The sequence below is a fragment of the Amblyomma mixtum genome, chromosome 10 (genome assembly GCF_055824585.1).
Source record: "Amblyomma mixtum isolate Tamu chromosome 10, ASM5582458v1, whole genome shotgun sequence".
NCBI classification, from domain to species: Eukaryota; Metazoa; Arthropoda; class Arachnida; order Ixodida; family Ixodidae; genus Amblyomma; species Amblyomma mixtum.
Window position 1 is genome coordinate 117,921,403 of NC_143021.1, and position 14,548 is coordinate 117,935,950.

Consider the following 14,548-nt stretch of genomic DNA (forward strand, 5'->3'; position numbering starts at 1 on the left):
CACAGCGATGCCCACAGTACCATGCGCAGCGTAAGTAACGTTTCTTCATCGACACACCTTGCCGCAACAGCCTGCGTGACGGCGTCCTTAGAAGGCTGGCTCACGTGATACGCGCCGACGGCTGACACAGGCGAAAGCACATGTCGACGGCGCTTCCATGGACAACGCAAGCTTTCTGCGGACAGGTTTTGATCTGACCGTGGACGTATCTGTCAAAGAATTATGCTCAGAATTTTCGCGGCGTTACTGATGCTGCAGGAAGAGGTTGTTGTGCGCGCCTTTTAATGTTTATCTATCTGAGCATTGTTTCGTACTGACAACGCTACCCTCCTAACTGATTGCCAAGTAGCCCTAAAACTGGACCTCTTGACGAACGAACCCCTTCCTCGCAGCGAAGGTTAGGACCGTGTTTGGATTGAACAGCGCCAGCGATGGCGTGACAGCGTCTAGGAGAAACCAGCGGTAACTTGTGGCCCAAGAAATCGGTGGCCAGGTAAGCCGCAGTAAACTGGCTACGTGAGGCCTGCTATCATGCGCCTTAAGCTGGCTGTCTTCTGGACAGTACGAGGCAGCGAAAAATCTTGAACTTCTCCTGAATGGATGGCGCGCACTGATATTCTTTGATGGGCTTGCCTCGAGAACGCAACTTTTGCAATACACGCGTATGAACCACACTGCCAGCGGCTGCGAGGAACCCGGTTCCAGAATAGCGCCATGGTCAGCAGATTTTTTTTTTTTACCTCAAATGCTGCGAAGGATTCCCCCTGACAGTGTACGAGTGTTTTCAGTGTGAAAGCACTGCTGAAAGGGAAGCTATTATGCTCTTTGAGAATTCGAGATTATTCAAGAATTTGTATCCATGAAGCTTCTAGGTAAAGCATGAAAAGTATTTTTGCACTACCATTTAAAATGGTGAAATAATCGTAGATTAAAATCTCGATGATGCTCAGGCTTCTCCTCTCCACGTTGGAGAATGCGGAGAAACTCGTAGTGACGTCATTATCGCCGAAATTTCAGAAGTCCGCAACCTTCGCCTGCATGCTGCTGTCCATCATCAGATGCCGCCAAACAATGCTTCGTGAGGTTCTTCTTCGATGGCATTGTTTTGCTTCCATGAAACAACTGTTTCTCCGCTGGAAACGCAACACCGTCATACGTGACGTCATTATCGGGGCCTCTGCCCGTCGCTGTGCACTGCAGAGAAGCCTGAGTGCCGACGACGCCGAGAAGCCAACAGCAAGCGTCACGAGGACATTATATTCTGATAAAAAGAGTTGCAACTTGCAGGGCCACCTTGGTATCCTTCTCACTTTCAGTTTTCGTCTCCTGGACGGCGATAACATCAAGGTGCCTGCTGCAGAAGAGTCGGCGGAGTTGCACCTGCCTCTGGCGATACCTAAGACCACGTACATTCAGTGTTGCGAATACTAACTCTGCGGAAGCAGCCATGATGACTGTAAAAAATGATGCCTACAGTTCAATGTGCCTGTCGGTAGACGGCGAAGCCGCCTTAGAACCACAGCCAGGCGTCCTGGACCGCGAACATCGGCACTTATCCTTGTGCCTCGACGCTCGACGCCGACGGCGATGCGTACTGCGCACCGGGTCCTTATCGTCACTCGTTTCGGAAGCCCAGGACGCACAGCGCTTCTGAAGCGGCTCGTGTGCGGAGCCAGGTTCATCGTCCTCTGGAAGAAGGCCCTGATCCGGAAGCTACTGGCCAGCAATGACAGGAGGAGGCAAAGTGTCCGCTGTGGTATCCGTAGGGGCTTCAAGGACGGCGCCTGGATCCCCACCAGCAGCAGAACTCGGCGCCTCACACCGATGCGGCACTCCATGGTCATCCGCCGTTTCTTTACACTCCGCGGCAGCACTGTAGGGAATCACCGACGCACTGACACTCGAAGGCTCAGCCACAGCGGCGACTGGCAAGTACCCAGTCGCGTACTTGCCAGTGTTCCATAAGCGCCAACTCGCACAAGCACTGCGTATACCTTGAGTTTACATATAAATACCAGCCCAAACCAGCAAGACACCACCTGGTATATATATGTAATGGATCACCAACTAGCCCGCACTCTTACCCTACCTTGAGCTGCTTCTCCTTGTCGTCCATCTGCGCCTTGAGCGAGTGCACCAGGCTGGCCAGGTCTTTCCTCCGGCCGGCTTCCTCCAGCTTCGAGGCGAGCGCTGCCAGTTTAGCCTCCAGCTCACAGATGGCGCCATCTTTCTCGGAGAGCAGGGCGTCTTTCTCGTCAGCCAGCTTCTGCAGGGACTGCACGGTCTCCAGGAGACCGGTTGGAGGCTCCTTGTCTCTGGGGAGACAGAGAGGCGGGGGATATACACCACAGCTTACAAATCCCACAGCGTACCAAATCCCCTTGACGTGTCGCAGGTCGTACATCGGGCGAACTGGGCGCTGCGTCAACGACCGGCTCAGGGAGCACGCAAGAGACCTAAGGAATGGGGAAGGTGCTAACCTTGTCGAGCACTGCGCTACTCGCAAGGACTGTACGCTGGTGTTTTCGGGAGTGAGGATTCTGAGCAGAAGCAAATAAAAAATAACCCGTGACACGATAGAGGCATATTATATTCAGAGAGCAGGGTCAGAATGTGTGAGCGATACTTTAGTTCTTTTGTATACCACAGAAAAGATGTTCCTTTCGAAGTTGTTGCGACAAAGATGTGATGCAGGTTTTTTTCTTCTTTTTCCTATTTACCTTGCAAGGTGTGCGCCTGCGCTGGTCTGAGTGTATTTAAGCTGCATGTGCGCCCCTAAATAAACAGTTGACAGTCAGCGCTGTGTTCGTCCTTCTTCTCTTCCTGCTTCTTTTCTTTGGCCGTGTGCCGTTGCGCTGAAAAACTATGAGTGTAAATGAAGAATACCAACTAGCCCAAAACCTAGCTCTACTGACTTACAAATTACTTTGGGGTCTTTCTTAACCATGTTCTTAAACAAAATGCGACAGCTTTTAGGTTGCCTGCTACGGTGTCTACTATGAGTGTGCAATGTTCTTCGCGCGACTTTCCCGCCAAAACTGAGATTGAAACTGGTTTCATTGTAATTATGATATGCATGAGTCACCACTTCCTAGAATGTTCCAGCACCTTTCCTTGCGTTATCATATGGAATTATCTAATCCGACCCACTAATCCACCTTGATTCATTTCCGGCGGTGGGCATACTTCCAAAATTTTGGAGGTGGGACAACATCCCAATTTCAGGGGTCCTTGGATTTCAAACTTTGGGGGTGCCTTATGATTGCTCCAGCGGTGGTCACATGGTGTTGATGACGTCACAAACCTCTCGACCAATCAAGAAGTTTAGTGAGAGAGAACCCAGAAATTTTTCGTGAGACGAACACCTAAACGCTGTCGCGCTAACAGCGACAGATGCTGCTACGCTTGCCGGCTGCGCGGCGTTGGCGTAACACCGCGCCACGGTCAGCGTGAAGTGACGTCACAGATGACGCAACCATAACGCGCCGTGCTCAGTGGCAGAAACAAGCAGGAATCACGAGTGACGTCATGTATACTCTAGCAGAGAAGAATGCAATAGTTAACAAACAATTAGTGAATAAACAATAAAAGCCGATAAAGCTTTGTAGGGCGGAAACCTGGGCTAGTTGGAAAGCGTTTGGGATCATATTTGCTAGCGCTTAGTGAACACACGAGACAAGAACACAAATACACAGGACAGACGCTAGTGTCTGTCCTGTTGGCCGTGCATACTGAGACAGGGGAGCGCTAGATTCTAGACAAGGGAACAACACACACAAAGGAACAACATGAGCTAATATGTATCGCGTTGCGCTCGTGTCTGTCTCGCGTTGTGCCTTTGTGTGTGTGTTGTTCCCTTGTCTAGAATCTAGCGCTCCCCAGACACAGAATAAAAGGCGCTACATTAAAGGTAAGGGGCCTGGTGACCAAAAAAAAAAAGAAAACAAGATCAGGTGCACGAGGAGCGCGAGATAGATTTGTTAGCTGCACAGGAGACGAAAGTGGACGGCAGCGAAGGAACCGACAGCATGGTGCGACGTTTCACGACTAGATTTTTCGCGGTCGTCAGTCATGCTGTGGGGACATCGGCTGGCGGTGTGCTCTTTGTAAAGAAGGTGCCGGGGTGCAGGCTTATTTTTCATGCGTGTCTGGCCGGTGCATTGTCCTTGATTTTTATCTGAACTGCATTGCGTGGCGCATTTGTTACTGTGTACGCGCCTAATGTGGTGGAGGAAGGAGTTGTTTTTTTCCAAAGTATCCAGGAACGCGTTTGCACGGAGAGACAGGTTAGGCGACTTCAGCTGCGTCCTTAATGCGCTCGATAAGTCATGCATCCGGGGATTTCGAGACAGGAGCACTGATGGGTTGTTGCGAATTATTGAGAATGGAAACCTCGAGGATGTGGCTGAATGTCGCGAGGACGCGCGGGCAGTGAAGTTCACTCCTATGATACGCCGACTTCGTCACAACGCATGTGCAGTTCTGCTTGTCTAGCGTAAGGACTCTGGAGAGCGTTGCGGGAAAGGCTTTCGCCTCATCGCACTTTAGTTTCGCAAAAGTGCCCCCTCGAAATTTTTTCCACCAAATAGTAGCAAGCCCCCCAGAGAGCGCAACATACGTTTGTGCAGGTAAGCTTACGCATGCCGTGCTGGCTGAAATAGCCCCTCGCACGATTCGCATGCCCTATAAACTTCCCCATCCTTCCAATTAGGAAGCGGCTCAACTTAGTTCAGCCAATGACCCTGAGTTTCCCAATGATTAACAGATGTTGCTTGGAGACAGATGCGCGGTTTCCCAAACGCACCGGTTCCCCCGTGTCTATTCTGCCTTCTACTCGTCCCCAACAAAAATCAAAGAAGCAGCTGGTAGTTGCTGTGGCCAATATCTCTCAACCACAGGGTCTAAGTGTTTTTGCATAGAACTGTCGCTCCATATTTTTCTGTTTTAGCAGATTTACGCTGCCTTTATTCCACGCTCAATCTGAATATAACAATTTTACAGGAAATGTGGCTTACAAGTGAAATGCGCTTTCCATATCCTAACTTATCGGCCAGTTCATCTTGATCTGCCGTGTAGAAGTGGAGGTTTGCGCACCTTTGTTTCTCAAAGATTTCAAACAAAGCAAAGGTTTCTTTCCAGCTAATGACGTCTGAATGTGTGATACTGGCATTAGATTTTTTTTTACCCATGTGTGTGGTCTTTTTTCATTACCGAATGTTAATTTTTCGTGTGGTGCGCAAGATTGTAGGTTTCAGGTTTTGCTACTTGCTAATTTCCAAAAAGCAATTATTGCTGCTAATTTTCATCATGTTTCATGGAGCTTCACAACAGATTTGTGCGGCAAGCACTTGTGAGGTTGGGCTGCAGAGAACAAGCTTTCGTGTGTAAATTCTGTTTAAGAGAGCTCAACGTTGGGCGCGTCGGTCGCTCATTATAACTGTGCACACAAAAACAAGGACGTGAAGCGTACAGAACAAGCGCAACAAGTTGTGAACCCTTTACATCCTTGCTTTTGTGCTGTGCGAAATTACCGGAATGATAGTGCGAATTCTGGTCGTGCCATTTTCCTCCAGGGACGGAATCAATCTATGTAAGACATTACTTTCTCTACTCCGTATGAAGGAAGCCGTAGTCCAGTAATTGCTGTAACGAATTGGTCAACTCTTGGTTACGGCATCACCGTGGCCACTTACTTCCATGATTTCATGTCATATGACATTTAACCTCTCCTTCTTCTCAGCTGCGGTGAGTAGTAATTTATGCACAGTTTGAGTAGAGAGTGCGGTCTGCCCTGGCGCATTTGTGTCAACCACCATCGATGATCAAAAATCAACTATATCATTTGTTCAGCCCTAAGGAATGCCATAAAAATGTGGGTTTCTGAATGTAATGAAATGTCACTTCCTCTCATCGTTGGTGGAATAATGGCTGTTCTTGGGACTATACGCGGAGGAATGCGTAATGAAAAACTCTGCTTCATAACCAGTGCCCCCCAAAATGAAATGATTTTAAGTACATCATTGTTACTTTTTAGCATTAAGCGGACAGTCTTTCGAGCGGAAGAAGAATACGACCGTCAGCATACGGCCGAGAAAAATGATTCCGACCTCACAGGGCGTGAGATTGACACCCACGGAAAGTATCGATACAGTACAACCAGTTCGTCACCTCTTCCTTGCCGTACAGTACGTGAACGAATTACGGCTCAAAATTTCGTACCTGAATTCCCACCGATGGAACTGAGGTTGTCTGCGGTCGCTCCAAAATCTTTGTTACCAATAATTTAATATTCTATCAAACACAACTGGCTCCTTCCCAAGTGGAAGCTCGCCAACGCGATGGTGATAGTTAGAGGGCAATGGCCTGGACAATATTCGGTCTATTTCTTTAACGTGTGACATAGTTAAATTAATTGAAAGGTGCGTACACATTTTGGATGTGCGTAGCCCCTACCAATTTAGGTTTGGCTTGGATGCTAGATATGAAGCGGCATGTCGACTAAGAGAGTTCAGTTCTCCTAGCTCGACATCAGGTAATGTTAGCTGCTTTGATTCCACTGAACAAACCAGAATCTTACAATGGGGATGAACATTTTATACTACTTCGCCAGTTACAGTTTCCTAAATTATTTTGTAGCCTGGACCTCAGCATCCTTGCAAGACAGTGTTTTTGTGTTCATCATGGTATAGAGTCGGGGGAAGTACAAGCGGATGAGAGGTGTACTATGAGGGACTCTCTTCTCCCTTCTGTTCTTTAACATTCTTCTCAGCTCCATTCCTATTGATAGCGAAATTTACTACCTACGTCTACGCGGATTACACTGCGTTTTTTGCATATCCGACTCAGATCTATTCACTTCATGTTCACTTGCAATCGTATTTGAGTTCCCCCGAACAATGGCTAAGCCCCATACATCATCATCATCATCATCAACCTGACTACGCCCACTGCAGGGCAAAGGCCTCTCCCATGTCTCTCCAATGAACCCTATCCTTCGCCAATTTCGGCCACCGTATTCCCGTCATCCGCCCTCCCAACTTTCTGTCGCCCCCTGCTACGCTTGCCTTCTCTTGGAATCCACTCCGTTACCCTTAAGGACCAGCGGTTATCTTGCCTTCGCATTACATGCCCTGCCCAAGCCCATTTCTTTCTCTTGATTTCGACCAGGATGTCATTAACCCGCGTTTGTTCTCTCACCCACTCCGCCCGCTTCCTGTCTCTTAAAGTTACATCTATCATTTTTCTTTCCATAGCTCGCTGTGTTGTCCTTAACTTAAGCTGAACCCTCTTTGTTAGCCTCCACGTTTCTGCCCCATAGGTGAGTACCGGTAAGATACAGCTGTTGTATACTTTTCTCTTGAGTAATATCGGTAAACTGCCATTCTTGATCTCAGAGAACCTGCCATATGGGCTCCACCCCATTCTTATTCTTCTAGTTATTTCCCTCTCATGATCCGGATCAGCTGTCACTACCGGCCCTAAATAGACATATTCTCTTACTACTTCCAGCATCGCGTCATCAATTGCGAACTGTTGTTCCTTTGCTAGACTGTTGAACATTAATTTGGTTTTCTGCATGTTAATTTTTAGCCCCACCGTTCTGCTCTGCGTGTCTAACTCATTGATCATGCTTTGCAGTTCATGTCCTGAGTGACTTAGGAAGGCAGTGTCATCAGCGAATCGTAGATTACCTAGGTATTCTCTATTACCTACCTTACACTAAATGTAAACAAGTGCACTGTCTTTGTTTTACCGAAACATGAACCCGTTTTCGTCTCTCTGCCTTACCACTTTCAGCCCATTAAACATGCTCAATCCCTTAAATATATGGGAGTCATTTACGATGAAAAAACAAACCTGGCGGCCACACACTGATCATATCACGGCGAAAGCAGTTCATGGCGTTGGTATGCTGCGTAGGGTGTGCAGCATTTCGTAAGGAATGTGGAGAGATGCACTCCTAATGATTTGTAAAATGTGTGCCCGACCAGTTCTAGCATTCAGATATGCACTATTCTCTAGCTCTTCTGCCTACAAGATACGCCCTCTTGTTCTTTTGTTGCGGGAAGCCCTTCAGTTGTGCTGCGGCAGTGGACAGCTCATAGAGCCGATCGCGGCATTCACAGTGCTTTCCATGGAAGGCGGCAGCGCAGTGGTCGACACGGTGGAGGCAGGTGCAGAGTACCAGCATATCGCAAATTGCTGTGCGCTGCAGTTTCGCTGTTTCACTGCAATTGTCGCAAAATGCTTGGAGACATTAGCTACAGTGTTTGCCATTTTCTTTCTTGCCTTCACATTCGTTCAAGCTCTGTAGTGCATGAATGCATGCCAAGCCACCCAAATTCATGCGCGCTGCCCATGGAACACAAAAAAATCTCAAGGCTGCACCGCCATGCTGCATGCCCTACTAATGGCAGGACAGCAGACGTTCAAAGCGGAATACTTAGACGCAGTTGGCTTGTTTTACGAAGTGAACAATGTGAACATGTTTTTGGTGACGACATCACGTGCACCTGCGAAGCACCAGCACATGTGTCTACTACTTCATCCTTGTTTTACTACTCACCAGTGACACCATTCATGTGAGGAGGCCAACTTAATGAATTACTCAACGGATCCGTTATGCAAGGGGCTCAAATTGTAGCCACAGGTTAACGTAACAGGCTAAGTACGGTCACGAGCATAGAACTGCACTGGAGAAAGGAAAACAGTAGCGCCGAAAACACACACGCACAGCTGAAGAACGACGCAGGACAAGCGCACAACCTCCGCTCTTGTCCTACGTCGTTGTTCAGCTGTGTGTGCGTTTTTTCGGCGCTACTGTTTTCCTTTCTCGAGTACAGTGAAACCATCTAGCCCAAATAGAAGTTCTTCTAAACAATAGAACTGCACTGTGAACAAAATTCAAACAGCGCTAGGCAACTGGGCCAGGAAGAGGAGGAGACAAACACGGCGCTGAACTTAGAAGTGGTTTGTTTAAAGAAAGATCAATTCAATATCAGTGTCAATGTCAGGGTAGCTTGGAAGGCACGTAGAACACGTGCAAATACTGTGGCATTTTGCAGTTTTTATCTGAACATAGATGCAGGACTGTGCGCTGGTGTATCCATTTTTTTAGGTATATTGAAGAAGTATGGATAGCTGGGCGAGTTTATAATAATTCAAGTGGGGGGGAGGGGGGGGGGGACTTCAGCGCTCGTCTGTGTAGTCTTCTTGCTTCGTCCTTCGTCTTGTTCGGGCTGTATACCCCCCGCCACGATGAATTTGTAGGTATTATTTGACATCGTTCTTTAAATAAACCAGTTGTAAGCTCAGCGCCGTGTTTGTCTCTTCCTCTTTCTGGTCCTGTCGTCTAGCGCTGTCTGAATTTTCTTGTCACCATGGAACACCTGCTCGCCCAATCTGCCGTCCTTCTAGAGTGCACTGTGAAGCCCGGTGAGCGAAAGACGTCCTGATGGTGCGCTCACCCGATGGGAGAGGCGGCAGGCTCTGCAGACACGGTTCTGGGCTCTTCCTGCACCGGCAGCTGAGTCCTGATGAGGAGCAACCGGAAGGCCTCCATGTGCGCCTCGTCCAAGTTGCGAAGCTGCTCGAGCTGCGAACACACAGGACACGCGATTATCGTGGCGCAGTACTCAGAGGCACACTGCAGCCACCAACCGGGGCGCAGATGTGATGTGCAGTGTGTTTCACCGCCTTTTAAGGCGTAAACCTTTAATGCCTCATCGTTGTGGACAGAAGGTTGTCGACGGAAGGTTGTCAGCAGAGGTGTCACGCTTTTCGGTTGGTCGAAATGGTTACGAAGTCAGAGTGCGCGCATTCGAAGTAACGAGGTCACCCACGGATGCCTGACGCTCCCTTTTGGAGCAAACGACAACTAATAAAATAGTTGTCCGCTCCGACAGGGGGCGTAAGGCGTCCGTGAGTGACCACATTACATACCTCATTACTGCGAATAGAGCCATGGATACAACCGAACTCATCAAAGCAGAGAGAAAGTCGTGCTAAATAAGCAGTCAGAGTGAGTAGTTGTAATGTGTAGTCAAATAAAGCACTAGTACAACACAAACAGTCTCGCAGTCAGTGCCAAACAGTGCACCAGGAAAAGCTTTCGCCTTGCAGCACTTTAGAGAGCCAAAGTGCCACCTGATTTTTTTTTGGCAGCGCCAAAGTTTGTAGATATGTGCTGTCGGATAACGGAGCACCAATTTCCTCGCATGGATTCAAAAGCAGGGTTAGGATTTGTTTTGTCAAATAAATAAATAAATAATCTGATTTTGCACCCTGATGTTCGAGCATTCCTTTAGTTTTCAGAAATTATATCACGCTTGGGTATTCCCGATTTCAGAGATGCTTTTTAGTCTTTTTTCGTGGTCACGTTTTGCGGGAAGATCGAAGTTTTTATGCTTTTTTCTAAATTTTTCTCACCAAACTTTGCATTCAATTTTAGGCTTGGCAACATTCTAACGGGGTTTTTCCGCTTTCAGAAAATATGTAAAACTTGGCTGTGTCCGAATTAAGAAATCCTTTTTTCATCATTTTTCTTTGTTACGTCGAACGGAAAGGTGCGAGTTTTCAGATGCTTCATGCACATTATTCGCAAAACAGCATTTTTGGATGTTCATGTACCTTTTTCTCAGGAACTATTACGCGTAAGCAAGCAAAACTTTCTAGCACACATTCATCAATATGATTTACATAACCGGTGCCAGAATCAGTATCCTAAGTTTATTTGTACTTTTTACTAATAAAAAAACACTCATCGGTAAAACTTTATTACATCGACAAAGAAAAAAAGAACAATAAATGTAGTTTTCGTTCGAAGTGCTTAATTTTGGAACCAATTGTGTGGAGCCTTATTTACTACTTTCAAACAAACTTTCGACACTGCAACTAGTGGATAAAAAAGTGCATTAGTAGAAAACAATAAAAACAACTATTTAATTTTCAGCTCTAGCGCAAGCTGCGTCTATCCTTAAGATTCCTTGGAAATTTTATAGCCATAGCATTTATTACAACTCTTCTACAGCCAACTTTTGAAAACAATTTTCAAAATCTCACCTAACCTTAATGCCCTCAGTAAAGTCGCTAAATGCAGAAGAACTTATACTACATCAATACCTCTTCCGCAAAATTCAGCGAGAGCTTACGCAAACACTCTCAGTTTTTTTTTCTAATCTCTGCGCCTTTCGCACCTTTTTTAATCCCTTGCTTCATGGTGGCCATCCGCTGTTTTCTAATTTCCTGTGTGCAGTGTGCACGTGTCTTGTCCACAGGACTCAATTTTGGATGAAATAAAATGGCTGGGGTTCAACGTGGCTGGAGCCTAGTTATACGAGCTAGAGCTGTGTTAAGCATGGTCTCCACTGCTTAAAATCAAATGCCAAGGTTGAAGATCAAAGGTCAAGGTCAGGGACCCAATGGTCACAGTCATATAATCATGTGGTCATACTACCATAGCTTGGGCCATACCACCACGCAATCAAGTTCGGTTTGATCTTGTTAGGCATTGAAGGTCATTTTCTCACCCACATAAAAATCGGAAGTTGTACTCCGAGAAGCGCTGGCTCTAAAAAAGTTTACAAGGTGTTGCGCCCGGTACATAGGCCGCAGGTGTCAGGCTTGCAAACCATGGATAAAAATGTATGTGCAAGCGCTGATCAGTATAATGCGGGCTGTCGGAGCAAAAGAAAAAGTCTCATCGTTTTTCTGTCCAGACTGCCAACGCGGATGTTTAGGCTAGCTCATTTGCCAGAAATGAAGAACAGTGCTCCAGAAAACACAGACACGACACAGAAAGGCGCAGACCAGCGCTGACCTACAACTAAATTTTACTCCGAAGCGCGTCGGAATAAATTCAGATACGGGAACCAGAGGGTTACCCTCTCACGGTCTTGTCATCGATGGCCGAGGCCATGTTGACAAAAAAAAAAGAAAAAACCACGTCAAAGGGACATGGATAAGAAGATCGCCGTAATTCCTTACTTACACGGGATTTCACATTACCCGAGAAAGATCAGGAAAAAAAAGTAGGAATAGATGTAGTATTTTCAGCCCCAGATCGTCTGTCAAGCCTGTGCGAGCGTGGAAATCAGATGGGTCGCAGATACGATGGCTGTACCACGAATCATCGCGATCGGTTTGTTTCTTGTGCTCAAGGCGTAGTCTACTCAATTCCCTTGTCTTGTGGTCATGCTTACGTAGGCCAAACCAGCAGATGCCTTAACAAAAAACTGTCAGAGCACAAATACAATGTAAACACACGCATCTCAGGCCATCTGGGCGTTCATTGCCGCGACGATAAATGCACTCCTCACTGGAGCGACACGAGCGTGCTGAGCAGGTGCCGTGACCAAATCACGCGAGAGATAATTGAATACAAGAAAATCGCGAGCCTAAAAGACCGCTGTGTCAGCACCCCATCCGTAGCCCTTGTGGATAAGGAATTTCGTTTCCTTGCAACAGCTCAGCAGTCATGATTTCCTTCTCGTTTCCGGCTGCGATTGTCTTTGTTTCATGTGTTACCCTTCTTGTTGTTCTTGATGCCTTGAGTATATTTACCGATGTGTAAGAGGAATAAAGTTTCAGAAGATAGAGCTGTTGTATACTTTTCTCTTGAGGGATATTGGTAGACTGTCATTCATGATCTGAGAGAACGTGCAGAATGCGCTCCATCCCATTTTTATTCTTCTAGTTGTTTCACTCCCGTAATCAGGATCGGCTTTACTATATACTTGCCCTAAGTGGACATATTCCCTTACCATTTCCACCACCTTCCTACCAATTGTGAACTGTAGTGCTCTTCGATGCTGTTGAGCATTACTTTGGGCTTCTACACATTAAGTGTTTTATTATCAGAGCAATCATTTTTAATGCGGGAACAATAAGGCTCCACTTCTGCAAAAAATCCGGGGCCGTCGTCCGCGTCTGCGTTGCAAGCGAAAAATGCCCGGAGAAGCTACCTAGGTGGGACACCCAGGTCACGAGACTTTGTGACGTCATCGCGACCTGCCCACTGGACTATGAGAAAACTTGTTCATTCTGATCTGCTGCATTGCAACCTAGTGTGGTGCATTGCAATCTGGTGCATTGCAACAAAACTGATTGATACAAATTGCTTTCACTCCAGAAAAGAGCTCTACATTTAATAAGTTCAAGTCCATCTGTTGACGCAAATCTTTTTGAAACATTTCGCGTTCGCAATTTCTTTCATTCATACAACTTTAGTTTGGCTCTTCACATTTTTATAAAGTCAAGCATGACTTCAGCTCATTTTGCAATATTTACAATTCAAGAAACGTTGCGTATGGTCTACGTTCCGTTGGCCTATCTACTGCAAGACCGAAAAGAAATTATGGTAAACAAACAACAGATTATCAAATTATAACATTCTGTAATGCCTTCAGTCTCTTATTCAGATTGCTTTATAAAGTTATAGTGTGTCTGTATTTAAGAAAAAACTGAAGATTCTTTTCCCCCCTTGTTAAATTTCAGCTTTGTATAAGTTTGTTGAGTGTCTGTTTGTCTTCCTTTTTTTAACCTGACTGTGCATATTATGAAATGTTTTGTTTACTGTTAATTGATATTTATTATTGTCTGCCATTAACTATTTTCTATTGTGAAAATGTTGCTCATTGCTTTTTCTTTGTTGTCCATTCGGCCACCGTTTCCATAATGTATTACTCGGGCTGTAGGCCTTGTCAGGAGGCATGCTTGGTCTTCCTCCTTTAGCCTCACCTCGAGGACATATTGTACATAATATGGCCAAATAAACATACTGCTATACTACGAACCACTGCGTCTGTGGCTGCGTGCGGCTGTTGCATTTGGTCGTTAAATTAAAGATTCGTCGTGAGAGGTTGCTCGGGAAGAGCAACCTCGGTTGCACAAGCCCCGCCGGTATCAGCACCTGCCGCCGCAGGGCAGTGACGCGTCTCTTAACCGCTACACCACTGCGCCAGGAGTGGTATGAGGACTCCCAGGGACCTACGAATGTGAAGTCGAGAATAACCACTACTGAAAATATGGGTATAAACACATTATTGCAATCACGTCATACCCTTAAGGCGGAGTGATACCCTTCACTTTTTTCACCTGAAAGTTAATTGATTACACAGTAGAAAAAGGCAACCACATGCCGCCCGTAGGATGTGAACCCACGACCTCTGCACTTCGTGAACGGCGCTCTGCCAGCTGGTCTACAGTGGCGGTTTTCCAACCTTCTGCTTTAGAGTGTGTTTATGCCGCGGGTATCCTGGCCTTGAAAGAGAATGTTCACCAGCGCCATCCTCGACCATAGTGGCCGACGTGGAAGATCGTGTAGCATTGCAGGTAGCACGTGGAATGTGATCGAAATTGGATAGGGGCAGGTGTGCAAGAACCCTCTTATGCGACTGCACAGGTTATACTGTGCCATTATGCTCGACGAGGACGCATTTCCCAAGAAACCGAGGCCATCGCTCCTTTTGATTTTTAAGGCGAAAGCCTTTTAATGCCTGATCGTTGTCGACAGAAGGTTGTCAGCAGAGATGCCACGCTTTTTCTAGTC

General features: G+C 46.6%; 1 protein-coding gene across 1 annotated transcript in view; it reads right to left on the reverse strand.

The window, feature by feature from the left end:
* Positions 1 to 14,548, reverse strand: part of LOC149326770 (uncharacterized) — a 249,310-nt gene that overhangs the window by 16,048 nt on the left and 218,714 nt on the right. Inside the window, exons 29-30 of the mRNA XM_089563716.1 lie at positions 9,468 to 9,595; positions 2,090 to 2,315 (exon numbers count right to left, since the gene is read on the reverse strand). Of these exons, the coding sequence (XP_089419842.1) occupies positions 2,090 to 2,315; positions 9,468 to 9,595 (354 nt within the window). The remainder of the gene's footprint in view (positions 1 to 2,089; positions 2,316 to 9,467; positions 9,596 to 14,548) is intronic.